Raw genomic sequence first — 24,001 nt, forward strand, 5'->3', positions numbered from 1 at the left:
AGTCAAACAGGTCTTGATTACAATATCTTAGTGTCCGAGAGTGTTTTCAAAAGCGTGAATAATGCACAGTGTATTACATTTAAAAGTCTGGTGTTATTTCCCTCCACAAAGTCATGAACAGAAAACATGAACTTGGGAGGTTTTCTGATTGAACAGACCGTAATGGAATAAAGCGGCGATAGCCTGCAGTGACAGCTCGTCTATGAATAAATCATGCGGAAAAAGGTCTGATGGTGATTTTGATTAAAAATTAAAATCAATAGACTTCACAAATTGTCCAAACCTTCGGCTGCTGCTCGGCGCGTCTGAAAACAACAGGGACAGGTGACTAATGGAGCTCTGCAGGGTTTGGCGCGACAGTTTTAAAAAGGGGCCTCAGTGCACCTTCCTGATTAAAGCCATACTGTGTTACATTTCAACCAATAAAGGGAATGAAACGCACGCATTTGTTTTCATTAGGGGGTTTTATATTGGTGTGAGGGACGGAGAGAGTGTGAGATTGTCAAAAGGATCGGTGCAGCTTCGATGTATCGGACTGAAGAAGGAGCTTTACCGGTCGATCTGTGTTCCTACCCTCACCTATGGTCAGATTTGGGTCATGACCGAAAGTATAACACTCGTAATTAAATGTCTCAGATTGAGCTCCGAGTTCTGTCGAGTTAAGATTTATTAGTTGTGCATTTGCTCTACATTATTTCACTTGACCAGAGATGCTACAAACTCAGTTCAAAACATTTTGTCTTTATTTCAGGTTTATTTATCTGCTATTGAGATTACCTCAGATGGCCATCAGATCTTGGAGGCTAAGCAGGGACGGGCCTGGTCAGTACTTGGATGGGAGACCGTGAATGGATAACGACGACTAGTGCCTAATTTGATCCCCCGTTTCAGTTTTTCAGGGTAAAGGATCCAGGAAATATTTAGGAGGATCCGGCAAAAAATTGATCTGATGTAATGGTGTTTAATGAGAGTGTTCCGGCAAATGTTTTGGCCTGTTCCCCGAATCCTTCACTTCAGACCAAAAGTGTTTCTGAAACTGTTAATTTACAAATTAAACGCTGATGACGACAGTGTAGCACTTTGAGAAACTTGGTAATACAGTCTTGTAAAGCACATTACAAGTGTAAGGCATTATTATTTTTACCTTAGAACCGGTCTGACATGTCATCAAAGCCAGGTTTTCTTGGTCCGATCAGGAAAAAAGTTTAAATGAGGGAGAATCACTCAAAACAAGATTAATATTCTCAAATCAAGTAATGTATACCCATGCTTTATATAGTTTTTATAATGAAGATCACGGATACAAGTGGTCGAAATGAGTTTCCTCCGCAGAGTGGCAGGGCGCACCCTGAGAGATGAAATGAGAGTGAGTTCTGTTACATGGGAGGAGCTCGGAGTGGAGCCGCTGTTCCTTCACATTGAGCAGAGCCAGCGAAGGCAGTTCAGGCACCTGTTGACCAAGGAAGCTGGAGGAAGTGTGCATGGATAAGAAAGTCAGGAACTTCTACTGCTGCCTCTGTAGGTCTGGATACCACTACATTTTTTCGACACCTGTACTTTATCGATACTTGGTTTATGATACCGATACCTGAACAATACTTGTGGTATCTATATAAAGTATATTTGTCAAAGAACCAAACAACCAATTTATTGCATTAATGATTTCGATGTCGGTATTGAAAAGTTTTTTTTCCCCCGATTCAATACTGTTATCGTTTTAACGGTACCCAGCCCTACCCAACCCCTGATGAAACATATATCCTGGAATGTTCCGCAGTGTGGTTTTAAGTGATCGAATAATTGATTGGTGCTAATCGAAGAGGCACAGAAGGGCAGCCCCATGTCCATTACTGTATTAGATTACAGCCCCGTAAGCACTGACTGACTGTGGACTGTGGAGCTGTAAGTCTGACGTGGACAACAGCGAATCAACTCAGCTCTTCGTTGAATCTTTTCCATTGCTGCCTCTGCTCCTAACTGTCCTGGCTGCATCCCGCCTAAGGCTCATAGTAGCAGTGATAGACTCGAGCCCCTGCCAACCCAACGGGGAACATATAATGAAAAGATTCGTCTCCTTTAACTTTACGCCGCCTCTTTATTTCCAGAGCTGTGTCTCCGCTGCTTCCAGCCATCAGTGTCTTTATTGCTCTGTAACTCAACTTGAAAAGTCCTGTCTTTCCACCACTGGCCTTTTGGCATCTCCAGTTCCACTAATATAAGATTTACTGACTTCTAACCCGTGTCTCTCCCTCTTTTCTGTCTTGTCTTTTTCATTATAGGCACATACCTGACTCACGAAGCAAAGGGCTCGGACGACGCCCCTGACGCGGACACGGCCATCATCAATGCTGAGGGCGGGACCTCCGGGGCAGAGGACAAGAAGGAGTACTTCATTTAGAAGCGACGGGATACTGCTACTACTACTACTACTACTACTACTACAACTGCAGAGGAGGAGGAGCGAAAAGTTTGGGACACCGAAATCAGATCGGAGACAGAGTGAAGCTCCGAATAAACCGCCATTTTGTTTTCATTCTGTTCTTCACTCGGTCGGAGGGGAAAGTGGGGGAGGGGGAGAGGAAAGGCTAACGGCTAATGGCTAATTGCTAACGGCTAGTTGCTAACGGCTTACGGACAATGGGATACAGTGACACAGCGCTACACGGTACTACCCTCTTTGCATTGATACAGGGAAGCAAGATTTTTTTGCACTGACAAAATGGACAGAATACAAAAAATCATTTTTTTCCGGGGGACTCTTGGCGATGCGATGACTTGAATGCTTGTTCCTACTAACATCTCGCTCCAAAAGAATATTGCAAAATTGTAACCCACATTCCGGCATCATGACAGATCCCCACGCTTCTCCCCCCATTTCCACATTGTAGCTTAAGTAGGCTTTTAGAAATACCTCACTGGCGTCCTCCACCTATTAGTTATCTCTATCAGCCTAAATAAACGACAATTTAGCAGGTGAATCCAACGCAAGGTTCAATATTATCGGATCTAGATCTAGTTTCGTAGAGTTAGACGTTAGACGTTGGCTAGACTAGCTACAACACCACAACAAATCGATTTCTTTAGGTAAATGTAAGTAGATTTCCAAAAGGCGACATGTTTTTCTGAAACACCAACCATAAGCGTACGTCAATGGTAAAGTCTTATAATTGTTACTACCTCCCCATATGGCAAAAAAAGGTGAAGGTGGAGGAATCCCATTCAAAACAGCTGCTAGGCGCGGGTCCTCTGGAGAGGTATGACTCGGGGCAGTGTAGTTCTGTCTATGAAAAATCAAATCAACAAGTTTTTTTTCCGAAATTACCTGGTTGTGGGTTCATTTTATTATCCCCATTTAACTTTTTCAATAGTCGAAGTCACCAATAAGCCAAATCAACATATGAATTAAGCAACATATTAAGTTTTTTTTCCGGAAAACACTGACCTCTACTGGCCCGACTATGATCGTACCGCTCCAGTGGACTCTCGCCTTAATTTAGCAATTAAACAATATGCATCACAATATCAAAAAGACAGGCAACATTCGTCTTCTCTTAGAATTTCTACACTGCAAAAAGGAATCTCTAAGCTAAAAGGTCTTGATTTAAAAATGCATGCTTTTGTCAACATTTCTAACTTGATAGATCTACGTTATTTGACAAGTTGGATCAGGTTCTGAATGATCTCCATGCAATTTTCACTTCTTCTTTCTTTTTCTTGCAAATTTGTTACCTGAACTTGGAAAAATTAGTAACTGAAACAAGTCATTAAAAAGTCACATAAACTTGATATTTAAACAAAAATTCAAAGTAAAAATTCCAGTAATTTTAAGTCACCGACTCTGTACACTAATTGCTTCATGTTCATTGGAAATAATAATTTTTAGTAAATGCAAAATATTATGTTCAGTGGACAAGTCAAGTCAAGTCAACATAAAATTTTCGATTAGATATTCCTTTTTGCATTGCCCTGTTCCATCCTCCCATTTTTCCATCATCCCGATTCTCCCTGGTTTTCCTCAAACGCAGCGACAGCGTTCCCGCCTCGCGCTCCGACGGGCCTGGTACACGGTACATATATAAATATATATATAGAAGTATATAGCATTCTTTTTACTTGACAGAAACTGTTTGGTGTGCTGTAAATACACTAGTCTCTTTCTCTGTCTCCTCTCTCTGTCCTCACCCGCTCTCCCGTCCTTTCTCGCGCTGCAAAAAAAAAGAAATATCCCGGAGTGGGAGTGACTTGAACTTACAATCTTGAGTTGAGTGGACTTTTTGTTTTGACTTTCATGCTGATGTCTCTGGGTTTTGTTTTTAAGCTCCACTGACTTTATACTTGAAATGCAACCTGACAGGATGTTGCTCTATTCCCTGAGCCACTGTAACAACTATTATGGCATCTTTTTCCACCAAAATGTTCTACGTTAATCTAAAGCAATCATTTTGAGTCAATCTCCTTTGAAATGTTATTTAAACTTAACATAACAATGACAGATGACAAAATGCTTTTAATTACATCCAACTTTTTTTATTTTGAGTGGCAGCTTGAAATGAGAAAAAGTATCAAAAAACAGTAAGAAATTATTTTTAAATGAGTATAACAATCGAAGTTTGTTAAAAAATCGAATCAAGTCAACTTAAATGCTTTGAGTTCAGGTCACTTTTAGCTCCCGCGGGTGTTTCCTTTTTTTTCAGTCCGTTACTGAATTCCCGGTAACGTATATACTCTTTAAAAAAAAGCCTGCCTGTTTGTATGACCTACAGTACGTGGAAATGCGGAGTCGAAAACATCAATATCTGGACGTGTAAAAATAACCACGTTTGAAAACTTACCTTAACTGCAAATATTTGTACAAGGAATGTTTGATTTCAGAGTTTTTCCTTTTGGATTTTTTTTTCAGTTTTTTTCAGTTTTTTGGGAGGGGGTGGGGCTCGTGAGAGAAATGTAGTTTTACAATGTGTTACCGTTACGTGTTACGAGTTTACAGTGTCTACCCAGGAGTTTTCATTTTAATTTTTTTTGCGTACATTTTACTGTAGATGCATTTCGACATGTTTGTATGTAAGAGTAGTCTTTTTTTTCTTTTAGTCGTGTCACCTCTAAACCATTGAAACTGTAGCACCCCGAATTGTACCCATCCCGTTCAGAGAGGTTTTTGTTCTTTTTATCAGCAGACTGTGCGGTGATCCCTCCCATTGGTCCGGATAGACTTCCCGATCGAGGCTGGTGCCTTGGCAGCAAAAACACTGGGCGCTCGATACTTTGTCTGGCCACAAAATGTCCAAAAAGTCCTGTTCAAGTGTATGAGAGCAACCTTTACTTAAAAAAACAAGTACTATTCGAGAGAGTAGCTTTAGGGCTATAATTTTGTCAAATTTATATTCATTTCTGGCTGTAATAAGAGTCTAAGGAACAACTTGGTTAAAGAATGAGACTCAAGTGTATGAGAGTAACCTGTACTTATAAAACCAAGTACAATTTGAGAGAGCAGCTTTAAAGCTGTAATTTGACCAATTCATGTTGATTTCTGGCTGTAATTAGAGTCTAAAGAACAACTTAGCTAAAGAACGAGATTCAAGTGTATGAGAGTAACCTGTACTTATAAAACCAAGTACAATTTGAGAGAGCAGCTTTAAAGCTGTAATTTGACCAATTCATGTTGATTTCTGGCTGTAATTAGAGTCTAAAGAACAACTTAGCTAAAGAACGAGATTCAAGTGTATGAGAGTAACCTGTACTTATAAAACCAAGTACAATTCGAGAGAGTAGCTTTAAGGCTATAATTGAGTCCACTTTATGTTCATTTCTGGCTGCAATAAGAGCCTAAGGAACAACTTGGCTACAGAATGAGATAAATGAGGGTTATGTTATGTAAAATTACAGATATGGAAAGGCCTGGAAACCAATCCAACCAAATCTTATTCCATACATTAACACTCACTGGCACCAAACCATCTCTATAAAAGCTATTGTTCCTCTTGTTTATTGCATTGCCGTACACTTAAAGGAGAAACATCACGCGAAATCGACTTTTTTTAATCAGTCCTTATCCACTTTGGCCATTACTTTTTCTACTGCTTAAGCGCTTTTACAATATACTTAAAGATGACAAAACAAATTTCATTCCACTATCAGTAAAAAAATTTAAATCCCCCCCTAATCTCATTGCATTTCCTCAAGGCCGCCGGTTCGTCTTGGCAAATCTCTCCCCACACTTGGCCCTGTCTTTGAAGCTGATTGCAATCTAACTAAGAGTCTGAGGGGGTCCCAGACTGAGCACGCGCCAAGGTGATCGTCCCCCCCTCCCCCCTTCTCCCAGACAGGCGCGGCGGCCAAGATGGAGTCTGGCCGATGTCGGAAAAAAGTTGTCCAGGAACTTAAAAATGTCCTCTTCTCTTTCCCGATTCTGCGCCGCACCTTTCCGTCGCTCTGAGTTCTTTAATCAATCACCATCGTCTGTGTCCGGACCAACCTTCACCCCCCCCCCCCCCCCCCCTCTCCCTCTCACTCTCAATCTTCCGGCTCGTTCCAATCGATGTCCCTTTGCAATGTGTCCACAGAGGAGCTGGGGCGATGGAAGTTACCCATCCAAATGGCTAACGCTGCCAGAATATTGTCCTGAATGAACTCTTTGACATTTTGATCATCCTCCCACCCTTTTCCATCAAGAACCTGCCACCATCGTAATGTTGTTAATCTGGGCAAGTGAACATCGTTAAATCTTTACCGTTGCCAGCAGAGGCCGGAAAACAGCCGGTTTATCTACCAAAATCTCATCTCCAAATCATTACGAACTTCGGAACTGCTAGCATTTTTAGGAACTGCTAACTTTTCTCCCTTAAAATGGGAAAGAACCCATCAAAAGTTAGACTTGCAGCAATTGGCCATTGTTACTTCCATAGTTCGGCCGTACTTTGTCCACACGTCATTAATTTCTTCAATTTTACCCACGTCAGTCTCTCTTTAAAGCAGTCGTTAGTGCCCCCAAAAAGTGCTTGAATGTAGAATGTATCACAGTGTTGATAAGCTAACATTTCACTTTTACTTTTGAACTCTCCATTCGTCGTAGGATTGCTTTCATCCCAACCGAATTCCTCCTTTCTCAGAGGCAGGCCTCGTCTCGCAAGAACTAGAACTAGTCGTAATGAGCCGAGAAAAGTTAGGATAGCGCGGACCTTTTCCTTGCCTGTGTATCGTAGTGTAGTTGATGTGCTAACAGCATGTTGCATGAGTGAAACAGTTGTGTAGAAAGTTTGTGTTGAGAGGCGGGGCTTGCCCACCATTGCAACTGGGATTGCACCGAACATTTGACATACCAGACATTTTTGGGACACTTTTTCCTTCCAAGAATTTGCGGTGGAACTTGGAAGAACACATTGTCGTAGAAGTAACTATCTCTTAATGTAGTCTGATAGACCAGCCAACAAAGGAATAATGGCTTTTGGACCAAATTAGAAACAATTAACGACCAATCCATACATTCATAGAAATCTTTGAAACGTCGCTACCTTAAAAACTAATTGACATAAAACCTTTTATGACTATTTTCGTCCACAGAACTGCTTAAGTTCGGTGCCAGAACAAATATTGGAGGTCGTTTTGCTGCAAATGTTATTAGAAGGACCTAATATTGTGACAAGTCCACCCTCTGCTGTATCTAAGTGACCGTCTGTCCACTCTTACCACCCCAACATGGCCACCGCACTCGCTCATCCCTCCTCTTTTCGCTTTCGTAGACGATATAGGTTCGTGTTTTGTCAAAGGTGTTCATATTTTTTTCGCTTTTGTTTTTAGAAATCCCGAAACTTGAAGGTTAGAAGTTTTTATTAGTGTGTGTTTTTTTCAGGTGAACTCTTTTTTGTTTTGTTTTTTTGTGGTATTTTCAGTTCTGAGTTCATGTATATAGTGATGCCTTTACCGACGCTCCCGTACACACTTGCACACGCTACGGCGGCCCTGGAGGTCAAGACAAAGCGGCAAATACTCTAAAAGATAAATATCATTAAGTGTCGAGCGTAGGGCTGGGGGACGTTACTTTTTTTTCCGATACGATACTTGGTTTTTGATACTGACACCTGAACAAAAACTTTTTACGATACCTTTTTTACGAAATTCTGAAATATTTGTCATATAGAACAAGAAAGCAGAACAATAATGTGTGGAAGATCTGCAATATCAGGATCAGCAACAATGTCAAGAAATGTGTGAAAAATGGGCAATAACTTATGGTAAAATTGGAAGAAAAAAAATGGTAAAATGAGGAAATATTTCTTTGAAGAGAATTGTGTAAAGGTTGGGCACAATTAGAAATATATTGGGAATACAATTGGGGCAAATAGGCAATATATCAAAAAATTAAGAAAAAAATTTACACAAAATTGGGAAAATGGGCAAACAATGGGCAAAAATACTGAAAAAAAAGGATTAAATTGGGGGGGGAAATTGGGGGAAATTTTGAAATATTTGGTGTTAAAAAAAATTGTAAAATCTGGCAAAATTTGGAAAAAATTGTGAACAAATTGGGGGAAATGGGGAATATAGTCGTAATAATTGTTAAGAAAAATGACGTGAGAAATTGAAAAATTGAAAAAAAAAATGGGAAAATTGACAAAACATTGGGCTAAACTATTCAAAAAGAAATGGGAAAAATATGGGAAAAAAATAAATCAAAAATTGAGAAATTGGGGGAAACGTGGGGGGAAAAAATGGGGGAAAAATGGGTAAAACTGAGAAAAAAATTTGGTAAAATGTGGAAATATTTGGGGTTTTTTTAAAAATAGTAAAATCTTGCAAAATTAGGGGAAAAAATTTAGTAAATTGGGGGAAATAGGGAATATAGTTGCAAAAATGACAAGAAATTGAGAAAAAATTGAGGCAAAATGTAAAAAAAAAAATTGACAAAACATTGGCATAAATTTAAAAAAAATGGGAAAATTGACAAAACATTGGGCAAAAATATTGAAAAAGAAATGGGAAAAATATGGGAAAAAATAATGTTTGAGGAAAATTTAGGGAAAAATTGGAAACAAAAAACATTTATTTGAGCTGAAACACTTCCTTGAACAACATCAAAACTTTGGAACTAAGATTTTTCTCTGTACCTGCTTTCAATACTTTAATTTTTCCCATACCGGTCGTACCTAAACCTTTCCCCCAATACCACACAGGAACCCAGCCCTACAGTCAAGTGTCGACTTTGTCTAAGACCCAAAGTAGCCGGCTCGACGATGGAGAATTGTAAGATTGAATTGTGGTTTTCCTTTGCCGCCAGTGCCGCCGCCGCGTTCAAAGACACTCTCCTGTACCAGAATTATGCACGCAGGCATGTCTGTCTGTGCCCAGTGGACTTCTGTACATGTGTGTATGAGCCGCCGCCAGTCCGGACGCTTTTCCACCCGAGGACTAACTCTCGCGGTCTTCAAAACCCCCATGTTTAGACCATGTTCTAGAGCAACGTTAGTCTCATCATGTCCCTGTTTTTTTTTTGTCCACCGTATTGTTTTCTGAGCGTTTCTCTGAAGTCTTCCTTTGGTCTCGTCCTCACCAGAGCGCAGCTGTCTGTCCCTCTGTAAAACTTCGGCTCACGATGATGATGTCATGGAGGTCGACATTTTTCTCATAACAGTGTTGTTCTGTTTGGATTCTGTTCGAATAAAGTTCAGTTGTTGACCTTACCGAGCCGCCGTCTGGTTCATTGACCTTCCGCGCTTTCATTCGTGGGTGTTTTTCTCCAGTTTGGCCCTTTCAAGGTCATTTTCTTTTTACATTTATGCAACTTTAATCAAATATTTAATCCTATTGCATTGCTTCAGAGACTTTCTCCCACATGCACAAAGCACTACAGACTTGTTCTTGCTGAAACAGGGCTCTTTCAAACTGTCAAAGAAAGTTCAGATGTTTTCAGTGCTTTCTTTTCATCCATCAAAGTCATCACTAACCTTTAATTTGTTAGTTTTAGTCAGAAAATAGATTGCTTTGACTGAAATTATGATTAAAGGTTTGAGGGAACAAAACACTTCAACCAACAACACCCCTTAGAAAAACGTTTGTCAGCCGTCTGACTCTCATTAGATCTCGGCATATCGGGCCCTTTTTGTGTCAGGAAAAAGTTGGTCAGCACGGCGCCTTTATTTTCAATCACGGTGGTCTCAACAACGATCCAGGATCAGTTGTTTTGAAGGTTTTCTGGTGAGCCGGTCCGTCAGCAGCATAGACATAATAAATTGAGACCACCGTGATGGAGAGTAAAGGCGCCGTGCTGACCACTCACAGCCGCCTGGTCACTACACGGTCAAATACAAACAAATATCAACTTTTTTCCCACATAAAAGTTGGATGATGCTTCTTCAAGTTTCAGGATGGACTATTGAACAAAAGAGTTCCTCTATCGGCCGCCCTGATGGCGACAGCTCATATTCAGGGTTCAGAACATGATGGGGTCAGAGGTCATGTTCTCAGCAGCCACAGTGTGTTATTATGTATATATTATATATTCAAACTGTCCATCCAGGGACTCCTACAATCAAGTGTTCAAATGTGGCAGTGACAGAGACACAGCTGTACCACACAGCGTTACAGTACTACACTGAGGTACTACAGTACTGCAGGACGCTGAGGTACTACAGTACTGCAGGACACTGAGAACTACAGAGGTGAAGAACTCCTGACGAGCGGCACCACAGGCGAGGAAGGAAATATATTCTTTGTTGAGTCTTTTTACAGATGAAATCAATGCGGTGTTTCCAATAATGCTGTTATGTGTGAGTCTGTAGCCTCAATGTTCTAGATGTATCAGAATCAGAATACTTTTTTATTACCACAGTTTGAGAACAGGTTCACAAACTAGGAATGTATCTCTGTGCAGACGTGCAACATAAAACATAAAACACATAAAACATAATCTAGATAAGAATAAGCTATAAAAGTTTCATCTCTAAGGCTATAGGGGGCATGCATAACAACTATTTCATAATTGCTGTTGGTCCCGGGACAACAGTTGAAAACTAGCTCTGCTGCTAAAACTGACACATTCACAGAAATGTTCATCATTGTCCCTGTCAAATATATATATATTATATATTTATAAATAAATAAGACCAGATACAAAGACTCCACGGAGACCCCAGTAAAGGGTTAGGGTTACAATCACAGTTTTCAAAATACAATCATAATTATAGACTAAAAATGTTAATCGTAATTAAAAATAATCTGCACATTCTTGCAAGTATCTCTTTACGCAGCATCATGTGTCGAGTACAGTAACAAATATCCAAAACGATTCTGGAAAAATTCTAAACAGATATATCTGCTTAAATGAACTCTTCAAATACTCATAAAGTTTATTTTAAGCATAACTTGTTTTTTTGTGAAGGATAGTCAGGCTGGTCAGACCCCACTTTGGGATCCACTGGGTTAGAGCCTGTGTCCATGGATCCAAACGTAATCAGACGAGGCTTTGCCGACTTCCACCTTTGTATTTCAATGTCGATTATATTTATACAGCACATTTAAAAACGACTAGTGCTGTATAACAATGAATGAATGAAAACAGTTACAAAATATACAGCATGAAATAACAATTTTGTTTTGATTTTGATTCACATGATGTCATCTGGTTTCAAGCATGTGATGGAAGGTCACCAAAAACCCTCAAAGGGCTTAACAGGCGGCAACCTCCAATAATACAAAAGTATTATTATTATTATATTAAATAACAATAATACAAAAGACCTCTTTGAATTGGTTTTGAAGGTCTGCAAAAAGAGGGGTTTTCAAGGCCGGACTCCTCTGGTTTTCAGCTTGGATTTCAGCGCCATCACAGATCGGACGATGTCAAGGTTCGAACTGGATCATGGATCGTGATTTGTATCTTGAAATTTGCTTTAAGTATTGCACATATACTGCCTGACCACATTTTCTTTTTTACTAGACGTAACATACTGTTCTGATCTGCGGCTGCTGGAGTCGGTCAGGTTTAGGGTCAGGTTTAGGGTCAGCGGACCACCTGACCATCCTGAATGACCAGGTTTTAATATCTTAAATGTATTTGACATGATCAGGCAAAAATGTCTTTAACTACCAACAAAAAACATATTCTCTTCAGTGCACTGCGTCTGATCACAACAAAACAAACTAAACTCCTGAAGAGACACCAACTGTCAGAGCTTCAAACTCACTATCACGATATTATTCATTTCTGCTGAAAAAGAATCAATACCATCTATTTTCATTGTTTCTCCACAGGAGCCACACAGCGACACATTTTACAGCTTTTTAAACTGTATTCTGAAATGACTGCAGCTAAAGCACCGCGGTGAGAACGACTGACGCTGCAATGAAGGAACTTATCCAACAGTTCAGAAAACTGTGATGAAGAACTGACTCAAAACTCACCCAAAGATTTAAGAAGTCAATCCAGGAAGTGCAACTCCCACAAAAAAGTGGTTATATTTACTCAACGTTATTAAAGCGTCTACTCTCTGTCCTGCAGTTCAGCCGGGTGTCCAGCAGAGGGCAGTGCAGTGCTACACGTGAACTCTCACTGATGCGGCTTCAGCTCAGGCTCAGCTGTGGCTCCACAGATCTATTTAAAGCATCATTTATTCCTTTTTGTTTCACTGTAGATCTGTTTTCTTGTAGTCGGGGGATAACTTAAGTCTTTTCTAGTTTATTGTGGCCTCAGTTTGTGCTTGGAACTGTGTGTGTTTGAGACACAATCAGTGGCGTGCAGACATTCTGAAGGACAGATGCTCAGCCAAGAATTTTTTTTTACAGTTCCAGCCCACATGACTTTAGACTTCAGCTTTTCATTGAGGAGTAAGTGATTATTTACAGTGATGTGGGACTGATAATAAAAGAGAAATACTCTACAAGCAGAGGCCAAAATATTCACTCGTCGATGTAAAAAGTAGTGGCCCAAATATTTAATTTAATTCAAAAAGTACCTTATTTATACTTCAGTCGTGTGAAAAGGTTGATTCATGTTTCAGTAGTGACATAAATAATGAGAAACAAAACATGAAATTATGTGAAAATTGTAATAATTTCCATAAAAACATATTAAAATTAATTAGTTTGAAGGTTTAAGTAACAAAACACACAAATATACAGCTTTTTTTTCACATGTCACAAGTCGCCCAAAGCACTTGAGTGTTTTATTTATGTATTTGGTCGGGACAGTGCGTGTTCTGTTTAAGCCCTGGGGCCTGTGGGTACATTCAGGTGGGCCTGCTTCCAGCTGTGAAGCACAAGCACGACTGCGCCGCCCGCTGTGGAACATGGTGCTATTTTTTCCTGAGGTAAGACTATAGATAATTGTAATTATAATATTACTTAAAGGGGGGGTATTATGCAAAATCGACTTTTTGAAGCTTTACATCATGTTATTATGTCATTCCCTCATTGAAAACATGTCTGAAGTGTTGCCTTGGCACATTCACATATTTTTGAGTAATCTGTAAAAACTCTGATGGCGGCCATTTTAGAGACAGGTTTGCCTGAGTCCTCCTAGGAACGCCCCCACCTCCTGGAGACGCCTCCGAGCTTTCGTCACCAGCCAAGTGACCAACCACTGCTCCTCAGCAGAACCCCCTCCCCACTGATGCCACAGACAGCGTGTGGAGGGGGCGTGTCGGAAAGGGTCAGAGGTTCTTAAAGAGACAGAGGCCTATTTCAAGACATTCACTACAGCCATTTTGAGAGAGACATTTTATACAAGGCAGTTATTCTAATTTACTGCATTTACAGACCAACAGAAGGTTTCGTCATCATTGTAGTGTGATATAGACTGGTGCTATGTGACTGAAAAAAGCATAATACCCCCTCTTTAATATAGAAGGTGCAGTTACACGTATGACCTGAGGTGGCAGTAGTGAGTATAAAATGGCTAACTTGCATCTAGCCCCTTTAAGTAGATGTAAAAAGTACTGAAAATATCATGTCAAGCCTTTGTTTGTTATAATGTTGATGATTATGGCTTACATTTTTTAAATATTCTAATTGTTTTAGAATAAGAACAAACATGTCACTTTGCATGTAATGAGTCTATATCATATATTAGTTTCACAGTTTAAGTTTAATAACAGAAGTAAATGCACTTTCTCGTGATATTCTAACTATATAAGGAGCACCTGTAGTTTCAGTTTCCCCTGGGGCAGGCGACGGCAAACATCTGCACCAACAATCCCTCAGTCACACACACAAACCGGAAACAGGAGGACCAGAGGAAATGCAGACGCGGGGAAGGCCCTGGCCGGGGATTGAACCCGGGTGTTACGGCCATGTTATGTTGGTATGTGTCATGCTGCACCTTCATGGTAGTGGTTTGGGTGTGTTGGGTGGAGCCATGGGTGGAGCCTTGTACCTCAGAGCCAGGTGGACGAGGTTGTTGGCTGATTGTGTGTGGAAGCTGTTCAGGGGCTCGAGGCCAAACAGTTTTTTTGACCGTGTGATACAACCTTATTAAAGACCCATAACTTCATCCGTAAGTTTGGACATTGAATTTATTCATTGCATCCTGGACACATGAGTCAAGCGTAAGCCATGCCCGGACAGCTATAGTGGCAAGCTGTGGATTTAAACTGCCACTACAGAAGTCAAAAAACTTGGCTGCTAAATTTCTATGGATACAATCGGAGCATTACTTGCAAGAAAGAAGACTTGGAATTAAAGACGCCATGATTCAGAATCATACAGAGAAAACTCAAGAAGTGAAAGACTTTGATGAAGTTTTGGGTTCCTGTGAAGAGCATTATGGTGCAGAAGTGGATATAAAGGTGGATGGGGATGTTTTGATTCCTCCTTTGGTTGATGCTGCAAATGAAGAGTCAGTTCCTGTGGACCGTGCTGTTAACAGCATGAGAGTTGTGCCAGCCTTTGAGATTTTAGGAGCATCTCCGTTATGTCTGCTTGACGTTTTAATACATCCAGAATGACTCTTAAATGTCCAGAATCCACAGTAGTTGCTTTTGAATGTCTTGCTGCCTTTGAGGAGACAGAAACAGACTCTTCATTCATTCATTCATTCATCTTAACTCCCACCTGAACATGTTTTCTCCTGTTCTCCAAATTCTCTAAATCTAAAAGCTTCTTCAAAATAGCGACAAAAAACGAGAAGAAAATGAGGATGTAAATTGACAAAAAGTGACAAAAATCCAGCAAAAAAATGACAAAAATCCACCACAGAAATGGCAAAAATCCAGCCAAAAAAATTACAAAAATCCAGCAAAAAGTGACAAAAATCCAGCCAAAAAAATTACAAAAATCCAGCAAATAAAATTACAAAAATCCAGCAAAAAAATGACAAAAATCCAGCAAAAAAGTAACAAAAGTGCCATTAAAAAGTGACAAAAACACATAAGGGAAATAAAAAGTGACGACAATAGCAAAGAGGAGAGAATGCATTTCATTTTTTTTGCTGGATTTTTGTCACTTTTTTGCTGGATTTTTACATTTTTTTTGCTGGATTTTGCCATTTTTTTTGCTGGATTTTTGTCACTTTTTTTGCTGGATTTTTGCCATTTTTGTCAATTTACATAATTTTCTTCTCGTTTTTTGTCGCTATTTTGAAGAAGCTTTTAGATTTGGAGAATTTGGAGAACAGGAGAAAACATGTTCAGGTGGGAGTTAAGAGGTTAATGAAGGGTCTGTTTCTGTCTCCTCAAAGGCAGCAGGACATCCAGAAGCAACTGTGGATTCTGAACATTTAAGAGTCATTCTGGATGTATTAAAACCTCAAGCGGACATAACGGAGATGCTCCTAAAATCTCAAAGGCTGGCACAACTCCCCAAGCGTGAGGTTCCTGTTTTCACCTGAGACCCTCTTGATTTGAGATCTTTTGTGAAAGCCTTTGATCATGTCAGTGCCTCAAACATAGACAATGATTATGATCGGCTCTACTACTTGGAGCAATATACAAGAGGTGAGCCCCATAAGCTATAGTGGCAAGCTGTGGATTTAAACTGCCACTACACCGGGACAAGCACTAACTGCTGTGCCACCGCGCCGCCTGCAGTGGAACAAGTTACTGAGGTAAGAGTATACATAAATACTTCTAATTATAATAGTTTTTTCTTTCAAAAAATGACTTCTGGAACAGTCTTCACGAGGATGTGAGACAGGCCTCAGCTCTGACAATGTTCAAATCCAGGCTGAAAACAGTTCTTTTTGCCCGTGAATATGACTGAATGTATTTTATCTGCACTCTTGCCTTTTACTGTAATTGATTAATTTTATGTTGATGTCCAGAGGAGAAGGAGCGACAAAAACAGAGGTTAGGTAACTTTGTGTAAACGAGCAAGTAAAAATAGTGCTCAAGACAGAAATACTGCTCAAGACAGAGCGAGTCAAAACAAGACTTAATAATACTGCTCAAGACAGAGCGAATCCAAACAAGACTTAATAATAGTGCTCAAGACAGAGCGAGGCACAACAAGACTTAAAAATAGTGCTCAAGACAGAGCGAGTCAAGACAAGACTTAAAAATAGTGCTCAAGACAGAGCGAGTCAAAACAAGACTTAAAAATAGTGCTCAAGACAGAGCGAATCCAAACAAGACTTAAAAATGCATATAACTGAAAGTATTTTATCTACACTCTTGCCTCTTACTGTAATTGATTAATTCTATGTTGATGTCCAGAAGAGAAGGAGCGACAAAACAGAGGTTAGGTAACTTTGTGTGAATGAGCAAGAAAAAATAGTGCTCAAGACCGAAATAGTGCTCAAGACAGAGCAAGTCAAAACAAGACTTAAAAATAGTGCTCAAGACAGAGCGAAATAGTGCTCAAAACAGAGCGAGTCAAAACAAGACTTAAAAATAGTGCTCAAGACAGAGCGAGTCAAAACAAGACTTAAAAATGCATATAACTGAAAGTATTTTATCTACACTCTTGCCTCTTACTGTAATTGATTAATTCTATGTTGATGTTTTTATTGATTGCATTTGTTTTCTTCTATTTATGCAACTGTGAAAGCACTTTGAATTGCCTTGTGTATGAGTTGTGCTCCACAAATATACTTGCCTTGCCTTCTAGGTCCATGTACCGTCGTCTACCCAAAACATCTGAGAGATAAATACAACACACTATAAAGTTGGCCGTGTGTTTTGTCCCAAAGCTTTAGGATAAACTCTCCTCCAGAGGTTTGTGTGAACTATCAATGTCACCCACTGAAAAGAAGCTTTGTCTCCGTCGTGTTGCTGTGGAACTTGGGCAACACTTAATCCGTACTTCGAGTGCTTTTCCGCAGCTTCAAGTACTTTTGTGCTTTCGTGCGGGAAACCGGAGCACCAGCAAACTACAAACCACAAGTTAAAGATGCAGATATTGTGCAGTTGGATAACAGGATAATAGACTTTGTTTTGGATTTTCAGACCCGAGAGAGAGAGACTTTACCAGCGTATTACATCCTATAGCTTCCCCGGTGCTAATCTCACACCCTTAAATATACGCTTTCAAAAACAATCAGGCTTTATATTCTCCCCGAAAGCCTCGTTGGATTAAAGTTAAGGCCAGAGAACATGATGCAAACAGGAGCTAATTACACAGAGCCCTATCTCCATCAGCGCAGCTCGGCTATCGCTGATCACTCGTGTTGTTCTGTTCACGGATAATGTTCTTACAAAAAGCCTTTATGATGAGCGCGCAGTGAGAGGCGAGGGGGGCGTGTGCGCACTGGAGAGGGGAGGGGGCGCCACTGAGCGAGGACGGGGGGCCAGTCAGGAGAGAGAGAGTGGAGAGGAAGAGGGAGAGAGAGGGAGAAGAGGGTACAGTCAGTCACTCAGCGCTGCACAGGCACAGGGGGAACTGGCAACAATAATAACTAAACGCAAAGTGGCGACAGATTGATCGGACGCGCGGGAGGACGGCGGAAAGAGCGCAGAGCAGAGCGGAAAAACCGCGCGGAGGACAGAGAGGACAGAGGAGAAGGACAGAGGAGAAGGGGGGGGCTTGGATGTTTGTGATCAGCCTCTCATGACTCACGCAGGATTCCGCTGGAACTGGAAGTCATCGGCTCGGGTCGCGCGGAGGAATGTGAACGCGCGCGGGTGAACCATGCCAGCTTTGTGGATCCTAACTTTGGCCATCAGTTTGAGCCACGGTAAGAGCCGCGGCCGCAGAGGCAGAAGTTTTTCCTCCCTGTCGGCGGGATGCTCGGTGCTGGTGGTTGTTGTTGCTGCTGTTGTTGTTGTTTTTTTAACGCCTTGTTGTCCGCGCGCGCTTGCTTCTTGTGCGTTTTTTTGGAGTCTGGGCGCGTGCGTGGACATCATCACCATCATCATCATCATCACTGAGGAAGCGCTGTTTAAAGAGGATGGAGAGCGCGCGGACATCGCTTTTGACGTGACCTTTGAAACGCTCGAGCGCGTCACAAAGCGGCAAAAATGTGCTCCGCGTTTGCGCGCATGTCGCCACCCGTGGATGATTGATGATGAGACCCGGCGGTGGCACACGCGCGCGCGCTTTAACTTGAGGCACGCGGGGGTCTATTTACACACGCGCCGTGCACGTGCGTGCCGCTGTAGTGTGAATGGGTGGAGGGGGGGGGGAGAATGGGGCGTGCGCGCGCGGAGGAGGAGGAGGGAGGCTGAAGGTGAACACAGACTCCGCGCGTGCACGTGCAGGTAAACGGGTCTGGCGCTCGTGTCCGTGCGCGTGCCCCCTACGGCAGCCCACGCGCACGGACGCAGAGGTGCCTGGGGGACATTCGCGTCCGAGCCAAGAGACGCTCAGCCCCGTCGCCGTTGTTAATGTCCCGCTTATTGATCCGCTGATAGATGGCCGCGCGCGCGCCCAGACAAAGACACGTGCAGAAGGGCACGAGACCTGGCTGCGCTCACAAAGGACAAACACTTTGTCTCTCATGTTTCCCATTATGTCTCAGCTCAAGGAGGCTTGATGCACGAGGACATTTCACTCTGTTCCCTCCGCGGCATGTGACTCTCACAAGAGCTTTGTTTGGGAAATGTCAGTAATGATGCTATTTATAAGAGATGCCTCTGTTGCCCCTGTGGTTCCTCTCTGTCAGCCTGGACTCTCTTCTCTTTGCTTTTGGTGCAATTCATCAATGAGGGCTCCCGATTGAGCTCATAACCCATAACACAAAGTCATGCTTTTCCAACACGAGCACAGGGGTCTGGCTGGTTTGTGAAGCGAATAACACAAAGACATTCTAGAGGTGGTTCATGTGATTCTCCTTTGCATAAACATGGTCATATACTGCATGTTCTACTCAAGTCTATACTGTTCATAAGAGAAATGCTTCTTCTTTAAATCACAGAAATGTCTCTCTTTAGATGTGGATGTATTGTGCAGGAAATCCTCACTGTATTTTAAGCACTCCATTTTGCTGAAACTCCACGGTCATATCAGAAAGAAGGGCACGTCCAAACTGAGGAGCTGTAATTGGGCACGTATCGACACAAACTCGGCCGCAGTGAGCGCCTCGGAAAAAAAAACCCGCCCGGTCCGCCGTAGCAGAGCGAGGGACGGCGTGGAACAGTCGGGAGTGTTTCAGTGATTAATGACTCCGCTCCTCTGCACAGGCCGGGAGCATGAGCCGGTACTACAGGCGGTGTGTGTGAGAGAGAGAGAGAGGGAGGGAGAGGAGGGGGGGGGGGAGGAGGAGGAGGAGAGGGGTATGAGGGGGCCACCTGGGTCCCCGTGCTGCCCGGGGGCCCAACCGCTGTGATGATGTAGACACAGGAACATCGATGCATTCATGTTCTCGCGTGCTGGTGCTTATGCAGTGTCTGACGGAGGAGCACGTGTGTCGAGAAATGACACCACTTTCGGACGCTGTTGTGAGAAAATGATTGTGGCTTTTTTTCCTCCTGCAAACAGAGAAGACGTTGAACTTTGTGCCAGGTTTTGTTTCATGTGGATGGGCCCAGGAATTGTGCAAATATTACCCATAAAACATGTGCATTTCGACTGTTTTTATGTGAATTCTGATGCGACTTTTGGCACTACGCTGAATGAAAAAGGGCTTATCGTTTATGGAATGGATGAACTTTGGCGCTCGGGCCTCAGCAGGTTGACACGCCAGCGCTGTTTTAAAGAGTGGGTATAGATTTGGCAGGAGGGAAGCGCCTAGACAAGCTGGCGACTGATGGTTCTGCTGCTGCGGTGGAGAAGAGGCGGGTTTACGGTTGTGGCTGAAACATCTCTTTGTCTTAAGATTGAACATATCCATCCCCATAGAAGACAAGTGCAATACTAACATATGGGGAGGCATGTTGTGTCCTTTTCATGTCATTTATGTAGTTTCTGTGCTTTCTTTATCATTAAAGAAAGCATGTGGTGTGCCCCAGGGTTCAATTTTAGGCCCAGTGCTTTTTAACTTGTATATGCTCCTTCAAACATGGAGTCAACTTTCACAGTTATGCTGATGATACACAGTTATACATCTCCATGTCTCCTGATGACACCCGGATGCACTTTTTAACTGCATTTTAGATATCAAATCCTGGATGGCAGAAAACTTTCTCCAGCTTAACCAGGACAAAACTGAAAAGTTAATCATCGGTCCTGAGGCCCAGAGAGAGAGAGAGAGAGAGACTTTTACCCAAACTACAGTCATTGTCCTTTAATCCTTCCTCACAGGTGAAGAACCTGGGTGTGATCTTTGACTCTGAGCTGGCGTTTATTCCACACATTAAAAATATCACAAAGACAGGTTTTTACCATCTAAAGAACATAGCCAGAGTCGCCCCATTCTCTCTTGGGCCAACACGGAGACGCTCATGCATGCTTTTATCACCAGTCGTATCGACTACTGTAATGCCCTGCTTTCTGGTCTTCCCAAAAAGAGGATCTCAGGTTTACAACTCTTACAAAATTCAGCAGCTCGTGTCCTGATGAAGACCAGGAGGCGGGACCACATTACACCGGTTTTAGAATCGCTGCATTGGCTCCCTGTGTGTTTCAGGATCGATTTCAAAGTTCTTTTAATGGTTTTAAATGTCTTAATGGTCTTGGTCCTTCTTAACTTTCACAACTGCTTTTACCTTACGAACCTTCACGGCCCCTTCGCTCCACCGGCAGGGGTCTCCTAGTTATTCCTAAAGTCAACAAAAAGACTCATGGTGAGGCGTCTTTCCAATATTACGGCCCTCGCCGTAAGCAGGCTCAAGACCCACCTTTTTAGTTCTATCTATTTATTTAGTCCTAATATATAATATATATGGGAGGTTGACCCAGGCGTATTGTTTTAAATGTTGTAATCTGTAAAGCACTTTATGATACTTTTCGGAATGAAAATATAGCTTGATTGATTGATTAACATCTTGACTGGATGAGTGTCCGACCCTACAAAAAGCAGACACTCCTTTGTTCAATGATCAGCGTTGAGCAGATCTATTATTATATGTTTCATCATTGTCTTATATTTAAGAGGGCATGCTGCTCAGTGTCGTATTAGCCATTCTACTCCGTGCACATGAATCCAAGCAGACCATCCATCCCTGACGTACACATTGGGAAACCTCCAAACTCCTATAGATCGTCCGTCCCTGACAGAGAAGCAGCGCTGCAGCTCATTGCATCTGCATTAGCATTGATTGGAGCCGCTGTAACTGTGGCTGAGTTGATTTTTATTTATACCGGGGGCCGCCGCGGACCCGTCGCACGTCAGACAGGACTCCCCAGCAGCGCTCAAGGGAAAGAGTCTATTAGTGTTTTCTAGTATTTCTAAGAGTCCACAATCTTTCATCACATCCTCAACACGAGTCAAAGAAAGTTTGGAGACAATCCACGAAAACAACATCCACTGACAACACTGTGGGGCCAAACAGAGGGACTTTATTTGTATCGCGCCTTTCACAGACGTGGTCACAAAGCACTTAACATGAGACAATCTACATTCACTCCGCCCTTGGTAAGCTGTGTACTGTGTGTAGCTTCAGTTTCCCCTCGTCCCACACCTCCCTCTTGCTCCCCTTCGCTGCACAGCTGTTTCCGTTGGTAGAAAAAAATGTAATAAACAATGAGAACCTCCTCAAATGACAGTCAGCAATATTTTCAAGTCTTTAACTGTTAGAGGATCATTAGAATGTGATTAAAACCTCTGATAGCAGCTTCAAAATTCTTAAATCCATTAAACTTGTGAGTTTTTGGACAGTTTCTGCTTGGATTTGTTTGCAGGATGTTAGAATAGCCTCCCAGAGCTGCTGTTTGGATGAAAACTGCCTCCCACCCTCATAGAAGTTCTGCTTGTTGATGGGGGTTGAGGTCAGGGGAAAAAGGGGTCCACATCATGAGTTTCTCTCCTTTTCTGCCCATAGCAGCCAGTGATGCAGAGGTATTCTTTATAGGACATGAGCATTCAATGAACAGTTTAGGGGAGGCCTCTGGAAAGTCCTACACCTTGATGTTCAGGAGACTCCAGAGGCACCAGCAGCTTCAAATACCTGTTTGCCGCTTTGTAGCAGCTGTTCTCTTAACCTGGTGTATTTGTCGTCCATATTGTGCCTTTATCTGCACAAACCCGTGTGTGCTCTGAATCAAATCAAATCTCTTATCTGTATGATGATTACACTTCATCTTTCATGAAATATCGAAGGTTTTCATACCTACCCCAAGGCATTCAACTATTTCACGCTTTTCATCAGCAGAGAGATCCTTTTTCTTTCCCATATTGCTTGAAAATGATGATCTGCTTAATAATGTGGAACGTCCTTTTTCAGTAGTTTTTCCCTTTACATGACAACTAATCATCACAGGCGTCTGAGATTCATGTCAGTGATTCAACGAGCCCTGAGACACCATCCATGAATTTTATTGAAAAGATTTTTGACACTGTAATACAACTTGCATAATAATTTGGACCGCAGTATAGAAAGATTACTCTGAAAGATTGCTGCGACGTGGTAAAAAAGCTCCATCGAAAGTTTCAGATTGATATCTTTAAATTATACTTTACTATATACTATACTTTACTATTCAGCTGCAGCGTCTCGACTCATCCTGGGCCGTTTTGAGAGACGGATGAGAAACTCCCCCGTAAAGAACTTGACCTTTATGAGGTTTTCCCCCCAAACGCTGACATGACGAGCTGCCCACTGTCATGACATTATCCTCAAACATGACTCATCAAATCAGCCCTTACGATTTCAAAGCCATTCCCCCCCCCCTTTGCCCCCGGTATGACGCAGATGTCCTGAAGCCGCTCAGAGCCTCGTGTTTGTCCTCCGTGTTTGCTGTGCTCATTCACCGAGAGCCGTGGGATAACTCCGGTTTCCCCTGGAGCCTCCGACAGCCCAGAGCCCTGTCTAAGGCTGCGAGGTTAAGACTGTCCTCGCTGTCGGCGCCTCTCAGCCCCGCGTAAGCCCGGACTATAGAGATCGGCCAAGGCTGCATTTACTTTAAACAGTGCCACAGAATCTCAGGTAGATTGTTATAATGTCTCCAATTCATATAAAATAGCCTTGATTTGCATATTATCAAACCTTTTTATAGATTGTGAACAAGAAGGCCAGTTGTTTACCTTATTAAGCTATGTTCAAAGTCATCAACACTTTCTTGATGACCCCGGAAAGTAACGAAAAGAGCTTGGACCACAAACTAACAATTTAAAATGCACCGTCACAAAGGATCCTTTAGGTGTTTTTCGCAACGTCTCCCTGTTTCTCCTCAAATCTCCGTGTTGTGACTGAATCGGGAGCGCTCGGCTGTCTCCTCTCCTCTCTGTCTGTCGCTGCCTCTGTCTTTTTGGCCTGTCTCTTCGCGTTTGCGCTCGGCGACGGCGGGGGGAAAAGTCTACGGCGCCGTGAGGGAGGGAGGGAGGGGGTGGAGGACGTGGACGGGGACGGGACAGGTGCTGGCGGTGCAGGAATCGCTCGGCGCCGCTTTGGCTTCTGCTTTGCTTTGCACGACCGGGGCGTCAGACGTGTCGGGCAGAATGTGCAGTTTATGAACAGCCTCTGTCAATAAACACCGTGTTGTATATCTTGTGTGTAGCCTTATATACAGTATATACATAAAAAAGGTACATTTATATGCTGCT

The 24,001-nt window shown here is 42.3% G+C and overlaps 2 protein-coding genes and 1 long non-coding RNA gene across 5 annotated transcripts in view; 2 read left to right on the plus strand and 1 right to left on the minus strand.

Moving 5' to 3' along the window:
* Nucleotides 1-3,301, plus strand: part of cadm3 (cell adhesion molecule 3) — a gene marked incomplete at its 5' end in the record, with an annotated part of 225,403 nt that extends 222,102 nt beyond the window's left edge. The window contains one exon of the mRNA XM_079561619.1: nucleotides 2,280-3,301. Coding sequence (XP_079417745.1) covers nucleotides 2,280-2,398 — 119 coding nt within the window. The 3' untranslated portion in view covers nucleotides 2,399-3,301. The remainder of the gene's footprint in view (nucleotides 1-2,279) is intronic.
* Nucleotides 3,302-4,874: 1,573 nt separating this feature from the next.
* LOC306966903 lies at nucleotides 4,875-5,838 on the minus strand. Its single transcript, XR_013793133.1, has 2 exons — nucleotides 5,733-5,838; nucleotides 4,875-5,454 (listed from the first exon to the last, which is right to left on the minus strand). It is a non-coding gene; the product is annotated as an uncharacterized lncRNA (long non-coding RNA).
* Nucleotides 5,839-17,763: 11,925 nt separating this feature from the next.
* Nucleotides 17,764-24,001, plus strand: part of kirrel1b (kirre like nephrin family adhesion molecule 1b) — a 224,307-nt gene continuing 218,069 nt past the window's right edge. For all 3 annotated transcript variants that reach the window (XM_079561018.1, XM_079561020.1, XM_079561019.1), the window contains exon 1: nucleotides 17,764-18,097. In XM_079561018.1, the coding sequence (XP_079417144.1) occupies nucleotides 18,052-18,097 (46 nt within the window). In that variant the 5' untranslated portion in view covers nucleotides 17,764-18,051. The remainder of the gene's footprint in view (nucleotides 18,098-24,001) is intronic.

The sequence above is a fragment of the Gobius niger genome (assembly GCF_951799975.1).
Source record: "Gobius niger genome assembly, chromosome: 8".
Lineage (NCBI taxonomy): Eukaryota > Metazoa > Chordata > Actinopteri > Gobiiformes > Gobiidae > Gobius > Gobius niger.